General features: G+C 40.1%; 1 protein-coding gene across 2 annotated transcripts in view; it reads right to left on the reverse strand.

The window, feature by feature from the left end:
* Positions 1-396: 396 nt before the first annotated feature.
* METAP1D (methionyl aminopeptidase type 1D, mitochondrial) overlaps positions 397-22,950 on the reverse strand; it is a 44,951-nt gene continuing 22,397 nt past the window's right edge. The window contains exons 2-10 of one of the 2 annotated variants that reach the window (XM_063400520.1): positions 21,691-21,854; positions 19,016-19,165; positions 15,504-15,652; positions 14,784-14,826; positions 10,847-11,010; positions 2,439-2,536; positions 1,765-1,812; positions 810-888; positions 397-676 (exon numbers count right to left, since the gene is read on the reverse strand). In XM_063400520.1, coding sequence (XP_063256590.1) covers positions 598-676; positions 810-888; positions 1,765-1,812; positions 2,439-2,536; positions 10,847-11,010; positions 14,784-14,826; positions 15,504-15,652; positions 19,016-19,165; positions 21,691-21,854 — 974 coding nt within the window. In that variant the 3' untranslated portion in view covers positions 397-597. The remainder of the gene's footprint in view (positions 677-809; positions 889-1,764; positions 1,813-2,438; positions 2,537-10,846; positions 11,011-14,783; positions 14,827-15,503; positions 15,653-19,015; positions 19,166-21,690; positions 21,855-22,950) is intronic. The other variant, XM_063400519.1, reaches the window with a different exon arrangement.

Here is a 22,950-nt window from a genome sequence, read left to right on the forward strand (position 1 = left end):
TATTGATCCCCGGAGAGGTGTGCTTTGCATCTCATTTTTAATCACTTTTTGTGCTGTGTAAAAAGAGGCAAGAAGTGGGGGCTTGCTGCTGGGAAGAATCTGCTCCCTCTGCCTGACACTCTCAGGAAACTTTTTTCCATCCCACTAGAAGTTACAGCCTGGGAAACAGCACTGTGTTAATCGCAATGAGGACAAATTGACTCCATACCTCAGCTATTAAGGGAAAAATGCTATGTTTCTCTGTCTTCTCAGCTGCTTAAAGACTGTATCACATGATATCTATTTGTCCCACATAGGAATTGAAAGAGAGAGGAGCCACTTTTTGCCCATAACCCCAAATAACCCAAACCCTTTGCCATTTGCAGACTGTGCTTGGCTGCTCCAAGGGTCACAAAAAAGCTAAGGACTTTTATTAAATACTCACCAAGCCATACATAGAAAGAACTATGTCCAGAGCCAACCCCTCAAATTGTTTTTTCTGTCCCCTGGAGTGACTTATGCAACACTCATTCCCCTCAGAAATTACAGAAACCTCTGTCCAGAGTGAAACTTGAAATCCCAGAAGTACAGCGAGTCTTTCCACTCCTTGCTCCATCTTTAGGCTTCTTCCACTAGTTTGGTGAGGATTTCTGCTCCCTCTGAGGTAATCACAAGGGTATGTTCAAATTGTGCCGATCTGAAATTCACATTTAGCAGTTATGAGGGGTCAAACACATTCACCATGCCTGGAAACTCATTTGTTTGGGGTTTCTGGGCTGTCAGTGACGAGTTCCATGGCTTAGGAAATACGAAAAAATAAAATCAGGCACCTTTTATTGTCTACAGAAATTGCAGTCCATTTATCCTCAAGAATCTTAAATTCGGGGGATCCTTCCATTATTATTGGCTCTGCAGCAAGAAAAACAAAATGTATTCTAAAGTTAGTTGCACTCCTGTGTGGACTGTGAAATAAGCAAGAAAGGAGTATCCCAGCAGGTAGCTCCCCTTCCACACAGTCCCATCTCCCTGGGTTGGCATTCTCTTGACACACTAAAATGTGAACCGAAAAAGAAGACAAAATAGCAAGGTAGGAAGTTGCCCATTCCTCTTTTGTAAAAGCATGGAATTTTAATCAAGCTTTAATTAAGACCGTGTGGATAATAACCAAAGCACCAACCACATTTATAAACAACAGATAGTTTTAAATATTTGAATTTTTTAAACAGGTTTAAAATGTTCATTAAATCAGCAAAACAACAATTTTCTTATTTCCCTCTAATTGCCGCGCCATTTAGCCACACAGTGAGAAAGAAGGCTTTTCCCCCAGCAGTTCTCTGACTGGAAGTGAGCACGGCCAGCCTGCGGGGCGAGGCTCCGGCTGGTTACCGCCGCCGCAGTCCCCAAACCCAACAGCAGCTCTGGCAGGCAGCGAGTGACTAAGTGCCACCAGGCTGCTCGGCTTCAGGGACACGATCGCATCCCTCTCACCCTCCTCAAATCAAGTGTGCTGGCAGAGTCCCTGCCTTGCCAAAAAAATGAATCAAGCATTGGCAAAATTTATAATTAACAATTCATTCTTTTAATCTTGTAATTTGAAAATTATTTCGTCGAAATAGTTCGTAATGCATTTTTAAAATGGTGTTTTATCTTTTTCCTAAGAGGTCAATCTCACCGACGTCCCTCTGTCTGCACGGTTATTTCCATATCCCAATAAAGAAATGTTACAGGTCTGGGCTGCTCCGTGTGTGCTTTCTTAACAGAAAACCATAGCAGAGAGTTACTAACCTATTGTGAACGCCATTCCCGCTTCCATTAACAAATCACTGTCATTGGCTACAAAAGAAAAAAAAAACCGCGTTTATACATCTTGGTTTTTTGGTGTTTTTTTTTTTTTTTTTTTTTTTTTAGAGAACGCAACCAAGCCCTTTGTTTAAACCCCTTTTTAGCTCGCAGGTACTGTGCACCCGAGCCCCGTTATGAGCCGGAGCACCCGCCGAAAGCGATCCCACCCCGGCCGTAGCGAGACCATCCCGACGGCGGCTCCGTCCAGGCCGGGAAGTTTCATGTTTTAGCAGATTTTTCCTTTGCCCCGTGACAAACTTTGCGGCGCGGTTCGGGCGCGGGCGGGATGCGGAGGCGCGGGACACGGCGGCTGCCGCCCGGAGCGGGCGGGGGAGGCGGTCCGCAGCGCTCAGCCGCCCCGACAACTCCGACAACAACGAGCGACTCTTCCTCAAAAATACCCACGCGACCCCCAGAGAACGAGGCCGGGGATGCCCTCCGGCTTCTCAGCGCTTTAATGTCCCCACCGGCAGTCCCCCGCCCCGCCGGGCCGGCAGCGGGCGCGGGGGTGTGGGTGTGTGTGGGGGGCTCTGCTCGCTTTGCCGCCCTCCCGCTCGCCCTCCCCTCATCGCCGGGCGGAGCGGGGGAGACGGGCCCGGCGGGCGGGGGACACTTACCGTGGTGCCACACCTCGGGGTGCCCGTGAAAGTACGACCCGATGCCGTGGCCGACGAAGAAGGGGCAGACCTGGAAGCCGCCTTGGCGTGCCACGGAGCTGCGGGGGCAAAGAGGACGTGTCAGGGTGCGTGCCCCGACCGCCACCCCCGCTAGACGGCCCCAGCCCGGCTGCCGCGTTGCTGCCGGCACTGGGTCCCCGCTTTGCGACCGCTCCGAAAGACACTGATTGAAGAGAGCACGGCTGAGCCATTGTTAGGTTTCACAGTCAACGTGCCTGCCAACAGAGGCTGGTAGTTCCCGTGCCAGCCCTGCTGCCTAGGTAAAACGGCAGTGTGTATTCTCCCTGCTTGACGGAGGGTAGCCTTTTCCACAAGCACACTGGGAACTCATTTTAAGATGGCACAGCTGAAGTTGCCAAGTCGGGCAGCCAAGGCCTCAGCACAAGGCGCAGCCTCTGCCGAGTTCTCTCTGAGTGCAGAGTCTGTGCTGGGCTGCACACCCAGGGCCTGCACTGGGTTTCCTGCAGAAGAGGCTCCTGCTGCCAACAGCGAGAGTTAAGAGCCCTACTACTTCGCTTTCATAATACTTCAAACATTTAGTATAAAAATGTATTGAAAGTCCAGCAAATACATTTATGCTAAACAGCAATGTATTTCTAATGAACCTATTGCCACAGAGGCAAAGCCAAATCATAACAATTACAGTGTTTCAGTTCTGCCTGCGAGATCTGTCCTGTCTTTCACGGCCTGCCTCAGGGAGAAGCATCTCTGAGAACTGCCTGCAGGACCATGGCTGGGCATTGATCCCTACCCACTGTAGGAAAGCAAATCCCTATCCCAGTTCCCCAAAACTGGAGCACGTGGAGATCCATGGGGTATCCTCTGGCTGCTGGCCCACCCCATGGCTGCAGGCTTCACTTTCAGGCTCTCCCCGTATTCAAGCAGTGGTGGAAGCAGTGGTGGATGGAGTGATTTGAGGCAGCTCAGCCAGGAGGCATGCCCGTATCCAAACCAGAAAAATGCAGAGATTCAGGAAGAGCTGGAGATGGATTAGAAGTGACAAATGTTACCCTTGTGCCTGCATATCATCTCCATCCTATTTCTAAAATCAAACAGGAGCAAGACAGGAAGGCGTTCAGCCTGAAGAGATTTTGTCTATAACATTAAAAGCTTAATTTGCTTCTTTGAATGAAGGTAGGCACTGAAGAACTTCAGGTTTGTCTGTGTTTACATCTTAGGAAATGCTCTCTCACAGTTTCACTACAGGTGGAAAGCTGAAAAAGTTAAGAAACTCAACTAAAAGTAAAGCTGTTGCAGAAATTAAAGCCTGTTAATCCCCATGGGGTAGCTTTTATTCAGGTGCAAAGTGGCCTCAGCTTGCTGTACAAAGTAATCCCCTTTGCACACCAGGCTCCACAGACTCTGCAGTGCTGGCTCCAGTGCCCACGGGTCATCGTCCCAGAATTTAATGCCACTCAATTGAGGGACATGCTGCTCCACCACAGTAAAACGGCAGTAAGAGAGAAGAGTTGGTTAATGCTACAGTGTTCAGACCTTAGAACACGTTTAAACAGGATTTGTACATTACCTTTTACCTACCCATTGCTCTGATATAAAGACTGATCACGTTTCTTCATTAACTCTGGAGAAGAATGGAAAATTCATGTTTAGCTACCCCCAAACTCTGAAGTACTGGCAAAGAGGTTACTGATAAAGCTAGAAATTGGGGCTTCATTTGTTTGCACTCAAAGTCCAGACTCCATAAATAATTTGTATATACATAAACTTTATATATAACTTATTTTAAAAAATTTAAGGATTATGCAATGAGAAGTCCTACTAGAAAGGGAAAATACTTTCTCCCCTGCCTTTCTATCATGTCCCCCATATCTGGGTCAGAGACCTGGCCTGCTGGCTATGATGCTGCTGAAGGCCAAGCAAGAAGTACGGAGAATGGAGATGAGTTAGAAAGCCAGATTCCTCAGAAACACAAAATCCAAGATCTCCAGTGACCAAGCCCAGAGCAATGCAAATGATGATTCCCATATGAGTGAAGGGATTCTCTGAAGAGAGATGGGAGAAGCCATCCATGCAATGTGATAAGGTTTTCTTTCATTTTCTTCTGCCAGTCTTTTTTCAAAGTCATAAACAATCACACTAACTGTTCAGCTTTGCTGATGTCCTTACATGGCATCCCTGGCCACTGACAGAGCATGGTCATTTTTTGTATTACTACAGGATTTTTTCTTCCAGAAAAATCCATGTTCCGTAGCAAGACAGAAATAGTTTCTCTCCATGCAGCTATTCTTCTGAGCACCACAGCTACATACTTCCCAGTGAGCAGGGGAAGCTCCAGCCTCACTGCTGCTGGCAAGGAGGGTGGCAGTAGCAGCAGGAGCTGCACGTTGGACACCCAGCGCACAAGTGCCGGGGCATGCAGGAGGCAGTGTTATAACAGTATCCTGTCCTCATGCAGTCAAAGAAATTATTCATATGCATCTCAGTGGAGAATTCTACCACTCTCTTGACATACAGCTTGAAAACAACTGTTAGCATCAGTACTTCAGTGGTTACTGCCTGTGATCAAAAGAGGGGATCCTGGAGCTCACAGGGCTTTGACATCTACACTGACAGACACCCTGCCCCTCCTTCCTCCCTCTTGTTTACATACAGAGCCTTGGTACTCTCCACATAAAATGTAACACGGTCAACAGACCTGAAGTGATACACTGAAAATAGGATGCAAGTATTAAACTCAGTCACTTTCAATCTAGTTTTAGTATTTGCATGATTTTCAGAAGGTCCTATGAGGCATTTCTCTCCACAACTACTAGCTTTACTTTGGAGTATTTAATAAATCCTAGTGAGCTCTTCCATACTTGAGGAGTTAAACACCCAGTTTTCATAACAAAACAAAGCTGCTAATCCTAGCTACAACTTGCAAAGGTAATCCTGTAAGTAGACAGGTTGGCTGTAACTTTGAAACAGCTCTGAGAAGAGCAAATTGAACTATTGGTCCTGGTTAGCCTCTCTGGTCTCCAGGATTCCCAGGCTGTGGAATCTGATTAAAAAATCAAGATGCCAGGGAGTGGAGCATTTTTGCACACATTTACCATTTGTTGCTGACAACAGCTCAACATTTTGGTCTCACTGTCTCACTGCCCAGCTCAGGACCTGTCAGTGGTGGCCTTCCATTGCGGCTTTCCCACAAGACAGTCTTACAAGACTGCAGCCCCAACTTCACCAGATGCTTCTTGCAGACATCCCAGCAAATCACTTCCAGAGCAAATGCTGGGGCAGCAGAGGTAAACCTCACAAGACAGCATCAAGAGAAAAAAAAGGTTCTTCAGAATAATCATTGTTAAAAATACCCATTGACAAATTTATCATCGCACATATTGATCTTTGTTGCCTATTTGGGCAGAGGTGAATTGGGCAGGATTAAAAGCATAACTATTTAGTAAGCCCAGTACTTGATTTTATGTTTTACTGCCACGTGTGCCAGCCCAGTGGCTGTGGAGTCAAGAGCAGCCGCAGAGCTGCTTTTCTTTTGTTGATGGCAAAGCCAGGCCAAGGGTCTGGCATCGGGATGGGATGGCAGTGACCAGCTGGTAAAGGAACGTCACTGGGGCCAAGCTGAATCCTCCTGGAGCCATTGTCACAGCCTGTCACACGGTGATGTCACGCTTCGGAGAGTGGAGATAGGAGAGATGGGTGTCACTTGCCATCTGAGCATCCTCTTCCCATGTTGCCAGACAACAGCTAATTCCCTGAAAGGAGGGATAAGTGTGGAGACATGCACTGCTGTCCTGACAGCAGCCTAACAGGGAAATTGCCACAAAGGAGGAACAGGCAGGACTGACTCTCTAGAAAGCTTTCCGCGATACTCAAGCTTCCCCTCAAAGGAGCTCTTGGGTGATAAATCCCTCCTGTTAAGCTGAAAAGCAGGTTGAAAGAATTTCCTTAGGGGGCTGTTCTGTACAGATACCCTACAGGAGCACCTAGAGGAGCATTTTCTTTTTACCAAATGTTGTCACTTTATCCTCAAGGTAGGTCTGGTCTTGTATTCTTAGCACCCCCTGAAGAAAAAGTGAAACAATCTCATTTTCAGCATTGATAGCTACTGCTTCTCAGGGCTCTGTGGTGGCACAAGAGAAGAAAGAATCTGACTGATTGGACAAGATGGCACAGACTGCTTTGCTGCCAAGGATGAGCTGATGAACTGGGTGACCCTGGTGAACCGATCCTCAGCCAGGGATGCTTCTCCTACAGTCCAGCTTCTCTTACCAGGGATGAAACTGTACCCAAAACAGTCCTGCAGAGCAGCATGACTTGAATGGCTGCAGTTGTTAAACAAATTTGTCTTACCCTTCTTGGCAGTGAATATACTTGAGAAACACTGAAATTTGTAACAGCCCCATAACAATTGCATTCTTAAGTAGGGATCTGATTTTTTTTAAAATCAGAAGTAATCATGTTTGTCTTAGCTATATTATTAGCAAAATGGCCACTGAATGGCATACTTGTTTGGGGTTTTTTTTTTAAGTATTGAAACCAGACTCATCCTAAACTATATTTATATGTGATAAAAATACCTGTTTTGAATAGTACCATAGTATCTAATTTGAGAAATTACAAAATTCTACAGGGAAAATATTCAAGTGTTTGTTTTTTTTTTTCTGAAATAGTAATCCTAGACTGAGGGAATACACAAGTTCAGGGATTCCCTATAATGACAATAAATGTTGAGGTATAATTAGTAATATTTTTGAAAGCCAACAATTGTTTTTTGAAAGAAAGGTACATTTTAGTTTCAAACTGGAACACAAATTACTGTATTTTTCTTACAATAGCTCTGAACTTTTATTTGAGGTTCCCTGTTCCTGAAAGCAGACATGATGGATTGAAATAAAAGATAATTTATTGCAATGCTTACTTTCAAGTGCAGAGAGAAGCAGTGTAATTGTAATTTACAGTAGCTGTCAAGGAAAATCTATCACAGATGACATTAAAATGACTTATTTTGCCTGAGCCACTTATTGTTTAAATGTGCATAATCTGATAGAAACAGATTTTTTAAAAAAATACTGCTTTATAGTTTTCTAAATTAATATCAAAACATGTACTTATGAGTTAAACATTTTAAACCATTTATTAATACTTTCATTACTATTTTTTTGTAGGAGTTGAAATTTGGTTTATTTAACATCACTTTTAAGTTCTTTAGCTCTCTACACTTACAACACTTTCATGCACTTAGACTCACTGTCTGAAAAGCAGATTTCAAACTAGATATATTTTTGTCTGAAAATATCAAAAATGGTAGAAGAAAATGGATCATAGGGACCAATTCCATTTACAGTGGAACTGACCAATGGTTTTGGTTTGCCTTCCAGTAGAAAGAGGTTAGCAAAGATTTTTCTAAGCAAAGCAACTCACGACTCCATGCAATCTTTTATTTGCAACTTGTAGCCGATGGGAGAATGAACTGCTATCAGTGAAATACTCAGTGTCAGCTACTGAGCTTCCATAATAAAGACCACGCTAGAATATTGACTGCAAACTTACTCCAAGATATAATTATTCTGAAACCTACTGTAGAAAGGAAATATTCTCATTATTTGTGCATAAGATACATTCTGCATATGATTGGAGCACCTTTACAGAAAAACTGATGAAAGAAACCTGGACACATTTTCATTCTGATGCACCTAAATGTTTTCAGCTTGTAGGTGCTTGTTGCCAGGCATTTATAATATCTAACATTTGTGAAACTTGAGATTTTGATGTATATATATGTATTATATGTCTGTCTGCAAGCAAATGTCAAACGACAAATAACCTGAAACACACAGCTTCACCAAGCCAAGGTGAGCTTTCAGTAGAGGGAGTGTTAAAGTGGTTCTAAACAAATCAGCACATTTAAATCGTCACCACGATAAAATCTTGAGAAATAAAGTTAATGACCTGCTATTTCATATGCAGTTTTGAACAGCTACTAGCTTCAATTAATCTGCTTTGCAAAGGGGACACTGACTATATATTTACATTTTGCAAGTATACTGACCTCCGTAACAACACAGCAAAAATCCAATGTCACATTCAACTCTGTTCTTTTTCTTTTTCTTCTTCTTTTTTTTTTTTTTTTTTTTTTTTTTTAAACAGCTAGAATTAATGTCATGAATCTGTAATGAAATGCATTATCCTGCATGGAGATTTATCAGATTTTCCAACTGAATGCCATGCTTTGCTAGCACTAGCTGGAGTTCACCTGCATGTTGGTGTGGCGTGTGGCTCTTTTTTGTAAAGAGTTAAGTTGAACACAAAAAAAGGGAACAAAGGTCAGCACCCAGCCGCCACTTGAATGTGAGATTTTTCTTTTTATTCCCCTTGATGTATACTAGGCTCTGTGTTATTAGTCTTAATGATGGAAAATTGTAGTGTTGATACAAATCTTTTTTTCAAAGTAGTAGGCGGGAGCTCCATTTGTTAGTAAGTTTTTTTGTGACTAAAAGCCATGGACAGTACATTTATGTAGCAGTAAAAGGCCTAGATGCTCTTTCCATAGCAGAGCTAATTATTCCTACTGTGACCTTACTGATCTACCCTGTTCCTAGTACATCTCATCTGCACGCCTGTTCCTCTGTGTAGATGGTGTCAGAGAATATGAAAAACCCTATAATGAAACCATTTTCATGATGGAGAAAGGCTACTGGAGTTGCACTTGCTACAAAGAGGCTCAATTATATGAGTAATTGTGATAATTTTCTACATTCATAGCCTTCAATGGGGAAAAAAGAATGAGAGCCACAAAAGAAAATTACTTTAACAAGAAAGTACAGAGAGTAAAAATGGAAGAAGAGACAAAAAGGGGGAAAAAATAACCAGAAAAAAAAGTTTAAAAAATAGATCTGGAGGGAGGAATAGCAAGACAGGGAGAACAACAGAAATGCTCAAAAAGCCTATGTGCAGCTGTGTTGCACAATTAAATTGAATTTTTTTTCTGCAGTTGATGAATGTGACTACTGCAAATGTGCCTCTGTAGTTAGCTATCATTTGTTGTTCCGTGACAGGAAAAGGATAATTACCTCTCAGAGAGAATCAAAGGCTGACATGCCCTTTAGACACAGCCATGAATGCAGAGCTCGATAGAATGCTTGAATAAGAATCCAGTGTTCTGTGCCCCCTTCTACTCAAGAATAAATTTTGTTAAAATGCAAGAGCACCACCAGTAAATTTGTTGAACCCTAGGTGTTCAAAAATATGAGGTGCATCTATCGACTCATCCCATTTGCAAAAATAAAACTACATTTTGAATTCACTTCTATTATATTCATGGACAGTAAGATAGTGAGATATGCATTAAATTTCTTTTCCCAGTAGGGGTCTGATTCAACATTTCCTATGAAAGAACAGAAAGACACTATCCTTTTTCTCCAGGCTAGTTAGCCTATAATTTAAAACTGTCAAAAACACAATTTTATACAAAGTCTTCAATAAAAGCTTCTCAGATATAACCCAAAGAGGTTTTACTAAAGTTTGATTCAGACTCTGTTACAATATTTTTAAAGCTATAAATACATCTAACTGATATTTTGCCGTTCTGTTTTTTTTCTTAAAGTATTTGAAGATTTACAAAGAAAAAAAAAAGGCAGCATCCTTTCAAGGTGACTAAGCCTTGCAGCTTTTAAGTAATCAGAATGAATTCAATAGCTTGTTGGGACCATTAGCAGTCCGAAGAAGTATTGCTTAATGAAATGTATATGATATATGTCTATTTCTTTCTTTTGGCAAACATTTTAAAAGAATCCATAGGTACCTTCAAAAAACTAAGACGCCTTTTTATTTAAATCCATCGGCAGAAGAGTCATGACTGCATTTATGTGAAGGCTAGAAGAGATGCAAAATAGGGAAAAATCTCTGAATGTCAGCTCTTTTTTCCCAGTGACGTTTGCAGGCACTGCTCTTTGTAAGATCAGAAGCTCTCGAGTTAAATATTTTCGTAGTTTTTAAACAAAGAGCTTATTTATGTTGACTAATTCCTTTGTAACATTCAAGGAAAACAATGGTTTCTAACTGTCTTACACTGTTAGACAGATGTGGTGTAGTGTCACACACAAATAAAAAATAAACAAAAGCCCACTGCAAATTACATCTGTTAATTTAAATCTACTTTATGAATATCTTTGTCTTTTTCTACATTTATCTTTGCTGACCCTGGCGTAATTCACTTCAAAAAAAATACCTCTTACCCAAGGAACAACATTATAGCTTGGCAGTTCACATACTGATATCAGACTGAAATGATGGTTTTGAATCATAAAACATGTCATCAGCTTTATACCAAACCACCAATAACCTTTGTCCCATTTGCCAGCCCTCCTTTTACTTGTCAATATAAGGCTTACCTGATTGTGTTTCCAATTACAGAGAAGGGAGCCCCTGGTCTGCAAGCTGCAATTGCTTCATCTCTACATTTCCTGGCAACCTCCACTAACTTTTCACCAGATTTATCCACATTGCCCACCAAAAAGGTTTCAGAAGTGTCACCATGGTAGCCATTGTAATACACCTAAACATATGCAGAAATGTAAAGACATTTTCTCATTTTGCTTCCAGAAACAAATCGTCGTCTTAATTAAATCCATCCTTTCTAGGAACAAGCTAGATATTGCAACAGATAGAAGGGTAAGTCATATTTGCAAGACTGGAAAAGCAAAACATTGCAGAGGAAAAAAAAAAAAAAAAAAAAGCTTGAAAGACTGCAAGGTGCCTAAGGGTTGCCAATGCTGCCAATTATAAATTCAAGAAAAGCAGAAGCTGTGCATCAGTGCCCAGCAGTGCACCAGGCAGTGACACTGCTCAGCCACAGGACATGAGGATAACTGGGCTGCTTGTGAGAAGACGGCTGGGGGCCACGGGTGGGCTGAGGCAGGCCTTGGGGGTTGCTGGGTGCCCACCCACGCTGGCCCCTGCAGCCAGGGAGCTGCTTGTACCCCAGAGGGGCAGGGACTGAGCCCCAGCCCGGCCGCGGGCACGGGGAGCTGCTGGCGCCTGGCAGGGAGGTGACATCTGCAGGCTGCAGTCCCCTGGAGCGCCGAGGTGAGAGCCATACCTGCTACCAACAGCCAGAGTGAACCCACAGGAAACATGCACCAAATCCATCTCAGCTACTGCAGGGTTCTTTGATCTCATTTTTAAGCTACAATGTGGCATTAACATTGGATTTTACTTCTGATTTCCAGAGATGAATTTTGAGAGAATAAATGTACTGCTGTGATATTGAAAATTTTCATGTTCTGAAAATGAAACATGCTGCTGAATTAATTACATTTTTTTTCTTTTCTTTTTGACATTTCATAGGTTTTAAATGTTAGCCCTCCTAAAATTCTCTGTTGAGCACCAGAAATCCTGGCTATGCGCTATGCATTATGGAGCTCTGCAACACACCATTAAAATGGAGTTTGCAGCTCTGCACAAGGCAGGCAGGACCATAACTGTATGACCAAGCAATATTTCCCTACAAAAAGACAAATTATAATGGTGCACAGTTTTGATCTTCTAAAACATTTTTTCTCCCCCAAACAGTGGGCAACTATCCTTCGACAACTAATTACTCACCAAGCTCGAACCACTGAACTTTTGCCACTGGCAAGCTATTTGTGAAAGACAGACTCACATTCTTTTTGGTTGATTCCAAACCAAAAAAAACCACCACAACCCCCAAAACCCCACACTACACACAGTTTATCACAAGGCCAGGTTTTTCTTCAGGCTGAGATATAAAGAAAATGCAGGCCATGAGGAGCAAGGCGTATTTTAAAGAAAGGTGAGTGCCAGCAAGGGCCTGTGTTGCCACCGCTCTGGCAAAACCAGCTGCAATCCTCTGCTCTACACCTCTTTCTGCCAGTTCAGACTACCACAAAACCTTTTTTATTTTTTTATTTAATGCCCATTGGGTAGTTTTAAAGTAGATAGTTCATATTTCAACTGAACTAGTTTGTTTTTAGCTCTAGCAAGTAAAATGCACAAATCACCAACATTAAACATCATCATCATCCTGGAAAAGCAAACACAGATTTAAAACATAGGAAAGTTAAAAAAAAAACCCCAACAAACAACAACAAAAAACCCAAGAACAAACCAAATAATAATATTTACTGCTGCCCATCAGCTGCAATTACATATTCCTGATGTTAATAAACTACAACCCCAGCAACTGTAACATATGATTTCCTTAAAATCCAGTGAAAGAACCAAGTCGTAAGAAACATTAACCTGGTAACAATAGGCTGAAAATTGCACTATGCTGAGGATTCAGTAATGGAGAACACTATTGTCTCTATACTAAAACATATTTTCAAGTCTGCATGTTTCAAGCCTAAAAAATTCATATTTCATCTATGAAATGCTACCATCTTAATTGTGCTAAAATGGATTTTTTTGTTTAGATAATCTGTACATAGAGCTAGAAGTATTTACACTTAACAACCTGAGTATTATTTAATTACTCTATAAAACCTGTACACAATTATAAACAATTTGTTGTGCAATATTTACTTTGATTTTTATTCTGTCCAGCTGTGAAATGTCCCAGTTTTGCTCATTAAAAATAAGCTAAGAGATCAGTTAATAATGCTGAAAAGTAGTATTTTTTCCTCCGCTGTTTTGGACTAAGCAATTATCACACACAGCACAGTTCAGTTTCAAAGATAAAAGAAATCCTAACAAAGACAGTCAGTAATTCCCATCCTTGCAGAAATCTTCGCATTCACAGAAATGTCAAGATTTATTTTATTTTAGGAGAGTAAATTAAAAGCAAATAAATATATGTCTGCAAAAAGACCAGTAACATTTAGTCAGGCATTTGTCAAGCAGAGTGGACAAGGTATGCACACTATGTTAAGATAAAAATGTTTCATTTAGTTTATCATGGGAGAATGTGTAATATAGTCTATACTTTTTTAAACTTAAGGTATCATTACTACCCTGAACAAAAAGTAAAATGAACCTTAAGGAGGTACAAAGAAATATGATTTAAATCCTTAGTTGTTGCAAGCTGATTTAGTTTAACAAACTGAGCAAAGCGACACCAGCTCACCAAAGTAAAAATGAAGGCCAAAAAGTAAGTTTAAAAATGCTAGACTGCACGGTGTAAACCTGATAGTCAGAATTCTAAGATTAGAAAGTATGGAGATGGGAAAGAATTTAAAAAGATCAAAAACCCAAGCCAAACCAAATCCAGTTCTGGATCACATGTGAGTATATAATGGGAAAAAGGTCATTGACCCTCATTTTAATAGAAAAAATATTTTAGAAAGCTTGAATCTCGTGCTCAGAGGTAGGTCTGCTGAAGATTTCTTTACTCTGCCAGTATGAAAATAGTTTCAAGTTACAACTAGGTTCTTTAATGATTTGAAAATCTTGTTTTTACAAGATTCTACTCCCTTGTATGAGACATATTATTGCAAAATAATGGTGGGATTCAAAAAACATCTGTGTTCATATTAGAAATAAACAGCACTTCAGAAAAATAAAAACATGTATAGCAAAAAAGAAAAAAACAACTTCTGCAAGACACAAATTATTTTTTTTTCATAAATGAAATGAGAATTAGGTTTCCAGTTCCTGTGCTTTCTTGCTCCTAGGAAAATGCAGCCTGTGTTTATTTAAGTAGCTGTAATTGATGATTCCCTGGAAATATTAAGTCCCAGTTATATCACACTATTTCTGTTTCTGCTCAAAAGGTTCAGGGCTTCTATACCAGAAATGGAACACAACACTACCTTCGGGGATTTTAATAAATGTAGGGAACACTGCTAGCAAAAGAGTTGCTGTCCAAATAGACTGACATACCCAGGCCAATGCAGCCTCTAATGACAGAGTAAGATAATGTCAGGCCCCACTCAAAATCAGCAGGAAGAGGAAGATCAATCTTGGCAGAGTGAAGGAAAAATGCTGGCTTTCTTCATGTTAGCTCATCTCATACATATCTATCTTCAGCTGCTGCCCAGTACTGTGGTGCTCTGCATTAACTACACAGTGGATCAATAACAATTACACCTTCTCAAAAACATGACACATAGCAGGATTGGGTTGACATTTCACTTAGGCCAACATTGATCTCAGTGCATCTGATTCCAGTCCTAAATTCAAGTCAGGCCTGGGTCTAGCTGGAATAAACACACAGTTAAAAACAAAAAAGGAAACCAGCTGCTTGTGCCTTGGCTCAGAAGTAAACAGCACATCCATCTGTGCATCCCCCATCTCCAATCCACTATTCTTCCTGTTGCTACTAGTGATTCTAAAGTTGATCAAAGACTATTTTTTATATGAATTACTCACCGTGACATCAATGTTGATAATATCTCCATCCTGAAGAGGTCGACTGAAACATAAACAGAAAAAAAAATAACGGTGACAGACAGTTCCCAACAAAGGGAATGTAAGAATAAACACCTAATGACACATACATAAAAAATCAAGGCGTAGATATTTTGTGATGGAGGAAGGCAGAAGCAAACAGAATAACCATTTTTAATGTTCAGCTCTGACTATTTAGAGAACAAGTGTAGCTGAATATAAAATAATGAGAAACAACTACCAGAAAAACATATCAACATCTGAAAAATCTACCATTATATTTATTCTTTTTCTCTCACTAGGGTTCATATTTTACTTTGTGAGTATCTGAATGTATTGAGAATATTAAAAAAAAAATCCCACATAAATTCAAATATATTTATTCCTTAGCCTATACTTATTTTGCTGTATGAACAAAAAATCAGACCATACTGGGTTTTTTTTCCCACACACACTAAACTCAAAATGCAGTACGCTATTTTTCTTTAAGTGTCTGGACAAACAGGTTAATATTTTTTTCCCTATTTCACATATATTTCTATAACAGCTATCAGCATCATAGGGTAACAAGTTCTGCATCTACAATGCATTTAAGAACAACATTTAGTTAAGCTGAAGTATATTCAATATCAAATACAATTTATTAATTTCAGTTTAACATTTTAATTTCCGGTTGTAAAATGTACATTATTGAGGAAATACCTGTCAGGAATACCATGACATACCACGTTGTTTACAGAAGTACAAACAGATTTTGGAAACCCTCCATAGCCCAGAGGTGATGGATAGGCATTCTGTCTGATTATTTCATGATGAACAATGGAATCTATTTCTTCAGTTGTCATGCCAACCTAAAATATCAAATATAACATCCTGTTAAAAAAGCAAGGAGAATTTCTCATATTTACTGAATGTGATTGCAGCCAAGCTTCAATGATATACTGGATGTTTCAAACCAGCTGCTTTGATACAAAAACACTATACTGTCCAATATACTTCATTGATGTATGAACTTTTTTTTTCTGAAAACAAAAATATTTTAAATAAAGCATGCAGTAGAAATGAGCACTCAGAGGTTCCTAGAAAACCTAAAATCCTGCCTTTCTGTTCTTTTTTCCGTATGTACTTTCTCAAAGACACCAATTTCCCATGGCATCGTTTCAGTAGCTACTATAGAAATGTCTTGTTTCAATGCTTTCAGTCCCTTAAAACACATTACTTTCTCCTTTAATTTGTAAAAGAAAGGTTATTAAGTCTTCTAATTGCCCAGTACATTCACCATAATGTATTTAAGCATTTTAAGAAATTGTTTTCCAGGTGTTCCTAAATTTTATAAAACATTGAAATATTTAAGATTCAAATTTTAAGGATATTTTACTTAAAATTGAAATAGCCTGGATGATCATAATGAATCTACATATACTGCCCCATCATTTTTAGAAATCTTCATTTTTATGCTTGATGTTTGTTGCATTCATCTTTTCCTCAAGATTTTACATATTAAAAAAACCCCTCTCATAAATCACTCAGCCATTTTTTGGGTATCCATGTAGTGCAAAGTGCACATACTTAAAATAACACTATTGTTGCTTTTCTTTTGGATCAGCTCTGTCGCTGGAATGGTTGGAGCTGAAATTTGGTAGGGAAACCTCTCTAATTGAAAAGTACTTTTGAGGGTTCCTCTGTAAATTGATTTTGTTTTGAATGAGTTCCGAGTCTTTGAAAATCACACTTTGAACAGATATGAGTATCATTCTTAGCACACTGAAGGAAATACCACAGTGGCTGTGATTTTGGAGTAATGTGGAATACAGGCAGGCCGTGGTGCAGGAGGCAGTTATATATTGAAATACTGTGTGTGGCCATGCACAGTCAATACAGAAGAGTGCACTCATGTCAGCACACAGGGCTGAGGATAAAACCACGTCTGTTTACTCAGCTGAATTTTGCTCAGCACAGGAGCGTTGTGGGGCAGGTGAGGAGCAATGAAGGTGGGTGCAAGACCAGGATTTGGGATTTGCAGCAGCATGGCAGCCTCAGTGCTGGGATGACAGCCTTGGCAGGCTGTCTGGATTGGGTATGGCACCCGTGGGTTCTGCATAAATACAGGTTTGTTGCTCCTGCCTTTGCTCACACATCTTCATCTTTAGCCCACAGACAAACTGAACTGCTATGTACCCAACTGGCTGCTGTCTACTGCTGCTCTGCTCAAGCAATTTGATGTGGTTTTTGGACACTCAGCAGACAGCTCTCTGGTCTCTGCATGGCTTACGCTCTGAAAAGTTCTGCTTTTAACAGCATGTGCTTTACTTTTAAAGATACTTCTGCTAGCTAGGCAAGTTTGGGGTGGCACCTGCTGTGCCCCTAATCCCTTATTCGGAACAGGGCAATTCAATGGTATATAATAAAATATTTTCATGTCATAGAATCTGCAGTTTTATTCCCAAATCTGTAACTCAAACCCAGGAAAGCTATCATATATAATACTGTATTGTAATTTGAAATCCCACAGGCAGTAATGGCAACATCAAAACCATGTTCAAACTATATCTCTCTGTATCCTTGGATTATAATGCACCTTTGTTATACTGGGGGATCTTACTGCCACCAGCTAGAGCACCGGCAAGAGCCGGTTTGGGGGACAGTGTGCAAGGTGGGTTCCACAGGGCAACAGAAGAGGTGGAGGGATGGGACTCTTCAGGTAAAATAGGAATGTAGAGTTTACCTAATGAGAATAGGCTAATAGGGCTTGGTTTGTTTAGTCTGGTGCACAGCCCTATTGATGCATGAAGGGAAAGACTCAAGGAAAGGCAGGGAGTTGTTCAAATTAAAGAGAGGTGTTGGCACAAGAACAGATGGGTATAAACTGACCACATGCAACAACAGCCTTGAGAGCAGAAAGTGCTCACTGTCAATGAGGGAGGGTTTTGGAGCATCCTCCCAGTCAGGGGAGTCTTGGACAAACACATACTTGTGTAAAACAGAGCTCACCTCCAGTCTATGACTGACCTGGACCATGGTCTCAGCATTGCAACTCCAAATGCCACTTCTCTCCCAGTATACAGGTCCTGGATATGTAATTATTACCTTATACCCCTTTTTGCTCCAAAACACTCATTATATGTGTGTAGTATTTTGCTATTATGTATGATTTGGCACATAACATGAACTGCATCATAAATGACACCATATTGCATACATGTGTATTTACACATGATAACAACCAAAGAGTATTTCTGAAAAACCTCTCTCATTCAAAACCCACATTGCACCCTGATCCTTTGGAAACATGTATATGCCGTTAACTTTAAATGAGTAAGTTTTATTGTACTGAGAAATAATTGAACATTAAAAAGTTAAACATGCACAAAGCTATGTAAGATTAAAGCTTCAGGCAATTTTGTTATTTGCCATCCCAGGTCCAGAACTAAACCTTTGTGAAAGAGTGATGAGAGCTGAAAGAAAAATCCTCTTTTAAGTCAATGGCATTGACCTACAGTCCCCATCTATCTCTGCATCTCATAGCTACTCAACCCATTTCACCTTATCCAATATGCTATTACATGAAATACCAAGGCAGGGCTGAAAAAAGCATTTCTTCATCTGCAAAACCTGGTAGCAGGCTCCTCCCTCTACATTTTTTCTTGGGAGGTATCCTAAAAAGCATACTGTAGGAACATTTCTGGAAATCATGAGGCTTTATTATCAATGCACTCTGGAAAATTGTGTAGAATTTGGCAGCTGCTTTTCCAACAGCAGCTCTACGAGTTGTACTGGATCCCACAGGGCTGTGAGGGCTGAAGGATGAAGGCAATGGAGAAGGCAGACCAAGTGTGGCCTTGTACACATGCAGAGCTGGAAAGCATGAGATATATATCAGATAGATGGGCCGTGAAATGAAAGGAAAAAATGTGGCATGTGCTTTAGGAGACACTCACATGATTTGACACAATCCGAAGAGAGGGAGATTACAAACACAGAGACATTACACCTGAGCCAGTGATTATGCACTACGTAGGTCCAAAGTACAGAAATAATGGAACAGGCATATCATGAACTCAATCAGAAGTTAATAAATCCCTATTTTTTAGGATCAAACTTAAAGTTGGATGCACATTATAGCAAAGTTAAAAGAAACAAGAGTAGGAACAAACCCCAAATAAACGAAAGCATAAAAGACACCCAAGCTGTTATGGGACTTCTGTAATTGTTACCTTTAAGCCCTTTCCAGCCAGAAGCAGGACATGACGGGCCAACTGACAAGCTTGACGAAGCCCTTGAATCTGATCTTCATTCTTAATTTCTATGTCGTCTCCCCAGTCTGGTACAATGCCTGTCGTCACATAGTCTGGCTTCTTTATGTGCTTGGAGAAAAAGGATTGAAAATGAAGATCAGAAAACTGAGCATGACAATGGGATCATTTTCTCAGATACTGCCTCCTGCTTCATGGCAGCTTGCCCTTTCTGTCGTAGTATCGACCTTCCTAAGCCATCAGGGCAAACCCTCAAGGCTGCCTCAGTATTTCTTCCACTGCCCTTTTGAACTTAACATTGCCTGTTACTACTGACTTACACAGTCTGTTAGCCTTCCCTGCTGAAACCCCAGATACTGCAGCTGACTTCCAGCACAGACAGTCTCAAGTTAGGAAACTGGGAGAAAGACTTAAAAACTCTTCATTTTCTTTTGCAAAGAGGGACATTTTCTACAAAAGGCATCTGAACACTGGAAGTGATGGGAAAAAACCTATAGAATTAGTCTCAAAATTAAACCTTATCAAATCCCGTATTTCTCATGCAAACAAAACTCCTATTGAGAAATCCACGAGACTGTTTTTTGACTAAGAAGTTTAGAATTTAACTTATTTTAATTTAGAGGCTTTTACACAATAATCTAGTTCATATGCTGTGCCCAAATTTCTCCATCCATAACACAGAGGTATCCCTATTAGCTATGTCAAGGAAAGTGTAATAAACCTCATTTTTTCCACCCAAGAACTTCTCAGCCCTTGTATGAGGTGAAATTTAGTATCTGATTTTTAAAATGCACAACAATTTAACGTTTATAAACACAAAAGCTAGTAGGAACAGCAACGTCTTGCACAGAGTTGGAAATGTACTTTCTCTCAGAGGGTCCTGGGCTGCTTCACTGGCTGCAGAAGAATTCCTTTGCCCATGACAGCCAGGCTGATTTTCTGCCATGCTGGCCACAGGGTGAGTTTTGCACTGACTTCACAAAATACAGGGTCAAGCTGGCAGGCAGAAAACAAAGTGGGCGTTTTGGCTGTACACCAAACAACAACAGGGTGCTGGAGTAACAAAGAGTGAGGCAACTAATGAACTCTACTGGGACTTTCAATAGGAAGACTACTGTTACTGCTACAGGTATTTCATGTTTATATGATAAAAACTGTGAAACTAACTTCAGTGAACTTATGTCAACAGGATTTCAGATTCCTATTCCTTTAAAATGAATGCCATATCAACCTTAACAACATCCTATTGCAGTCATTTGGGCCTTAGTTAAAAAAAACCAACCCAAAACAACACCGTTTGTTGGATTAGTTTGTTGGATTAGCAACTCCATACACAGCATCACCCTTGCTTTCCCCTCAGAGGGCACTTATCTATTAACTGAGACATGATCCCACTGACCTCTAAGAACTGTGAAGGGAGAAGCCCAAAGCAGCATTTATACAAATATCTATGTGGACAGTTCCACACCAACATCTTAAAAAACACTGTTATTTCAATATGTTTTCTGGCATATTCTGAATAAAAGTAATAACTTTGCCCTCAAGTTTTCAGAGTTCATAGATGTGGACTGATTCTCAGACATCTGAGAACTCTGATCTGGGAAGACAACTTTTCATAATGATGATATATTTGTTCCTCTTTATCCTAAATGAAGCATCTTAATACAGAAAATAAAGTTTTAAAATTCTATGTATTTTAAGCTTTTGAAAATATATAGAGCAGGTAACCCTATGTTCTCCCTGCACACAGAGCTTCCACAGCTCTTAGGGCTCAGAGCCCTACTTCCATCATTCTTACATGCTTTCCTGTCTAACAACCTTTTAGTATATCTGGCCCACGGAAATGCCCTATATTTGGCATGAGAAATCTATATTGAAATGAAAAACAAAATTGTAAAAAGTACTAATACACATCCTGTGAAGCACTGTTTAGAAAGAGTACTTTGGTTTCTTTTGGCTAACGGGAAGATACTAAACAGTTAATCTGTATGCTGTAATTAAACAGGGAAAAAAAAGAAAAGGAAAAAAAAGGAAACCAGAAGTGGAGCACATGTTAAATTTGCATTTGCATCAAAGAGTCCCTTTTGGCTCCAAAGTAAATAAAACAAAAAATATATGTTGCAAGGAAAAAGAACACTCAGGCACAAAAAAGACAAGTTTAAAACACGCAGTGGGGTTGCGGGACAGCTACCAGCAGGTATTGTATGGTCTCTTTCTGACATAACCAAATAATAAACCATCAGCAAAATACAAGCAGTTTTGTAATTCGTTTGCTAGAGATTTATACAGAAGGGACTCAGATGATTATAAACGATTCCTACTGACTTCTGGTAAAACTGTCTACAGTTGCTCCAAACAAGAATCTGGACACAGATTTGTCAACAGATAATTATAATACTCACATTTATTCTACTATAACTGAACACGCCCCGGGTTTGAACTGCCTCACAACTAAACACATCACTGTGTTTAACATGGTAGACAGCTGAACATCAGCTCTCCTATTTCCAGTAACAGACCAAGCAACAGGACAGTGATGCAACCCCCAGCTGTTGGACAACAAACGCACTTGATCCTGACTGCAATCAAACTCTACACTGGCTGAAGAACAGATTAGGTAACAGAAATTGCAGTACCTTAGGAACTTGGTGAGCTGGAGAAACCATGGCTGGCCAAACTATACTATAAGCAGCATTTCTTTGTCCCTGAAAGAAGCATCTTTGCTGATGATTGCTTGAGTGCCTGAGCAGGTAGTTACGATTGCACAAAGAAAAGATTATCTGGCAGCCAGTCACAGAACCTGTTAACAGATAAATTAAAAATTATTAACATTTTTTCTATTTCCACATTACAAAATGGAAAGTATTACAAAAAGAAGGACATCATGTAAAACAAAGCACAGAACTCATGTAGTTGCTGAGGGTAATTCAAATCTTGTAGTGTTTAAGAAAGAGCAGAGAGAACAAGAATAAATGAGAACAAAAAAACTTCCTGAACAATACATTGAAGCTTTACAAAATGCCAAATCTGTTTTGGTTTGATGCATTAAAAAACTGTGGGTAAATTCCCCACTATTTACAGACAGGAATGATGCTCTAACTGGCCTCTGCTTGGAGCAATTTGCATGGCTGCACTGTTCAAGGCTTGGCAAAGCAGTTAATAAGACACAATAGCCAGAAAAAGAGAAGACAAAAAAAGAAGACAATGTTATTTGATACAATATTTTCAGCTGTATTTTTGCAGAATTGGTCACAGATTTGAGCATAACAAAGGTAATGTTGCTCTTTGTCTTGTTGCTCAAGACACAAAGAACAGCTCATTTTGTTCAGGGGGTAACACAAAAAACTTCAGGAGGTACTTTTAATCTTGGCCAGAAGTAATTGAACGGATTAAAATTTGAAATGTATTTGGACTATTTGAATCAGATTTCCATTTAATTCACATGGGAATTTGGGACAAAAGTTTCATAGCTCAGACTTAGTTGTTGGGCAATGACAAATTTTGCCTCCGCAAAAAAGGAGAAAAGGAAAAAAAGCAAAAAAGAAAAAGGGGAAAAGAAAGGGCAGTTGGGGCCCAAAGGCTCTCAGAGACATCAAAATCAAAATAATGCACCACAAAAGACAATGCTAGTGTCAAAACCAGGAAATTCAAAAGGATTATTGACACTGCCCAATTACATTACAACTACACACAGTGTGTATTTCCACTGCTCAAATGTTCTACAATATAAACACAGGTTTTTTTCTGAAACTTAAGTTTAACATAACAGTTGATCTGCTTCTGAAAAATGTCATTATGTATACAAATACAAGAGCAATCTTGTGGCAAGTAATCCAGATGAATAATTATTCTTCAGTAAAAAGTTTTTGTTTAAACAGAAGTAACTAAACATTTTT

Source organism: Prinia subflava, chromosome 6 (assembly GCF_021018805.1).
Source record: "Prinia subflava isolate CZ2003 ecotype Zambia chromosome 6, Cam_Psub_1.2, whole genome shotgun sequence".
NCBI lineage: Eukaryota > Metazoa > Chordata > Aves > Passeriformes > Cisticolidae > Prinia > Prinia subflava.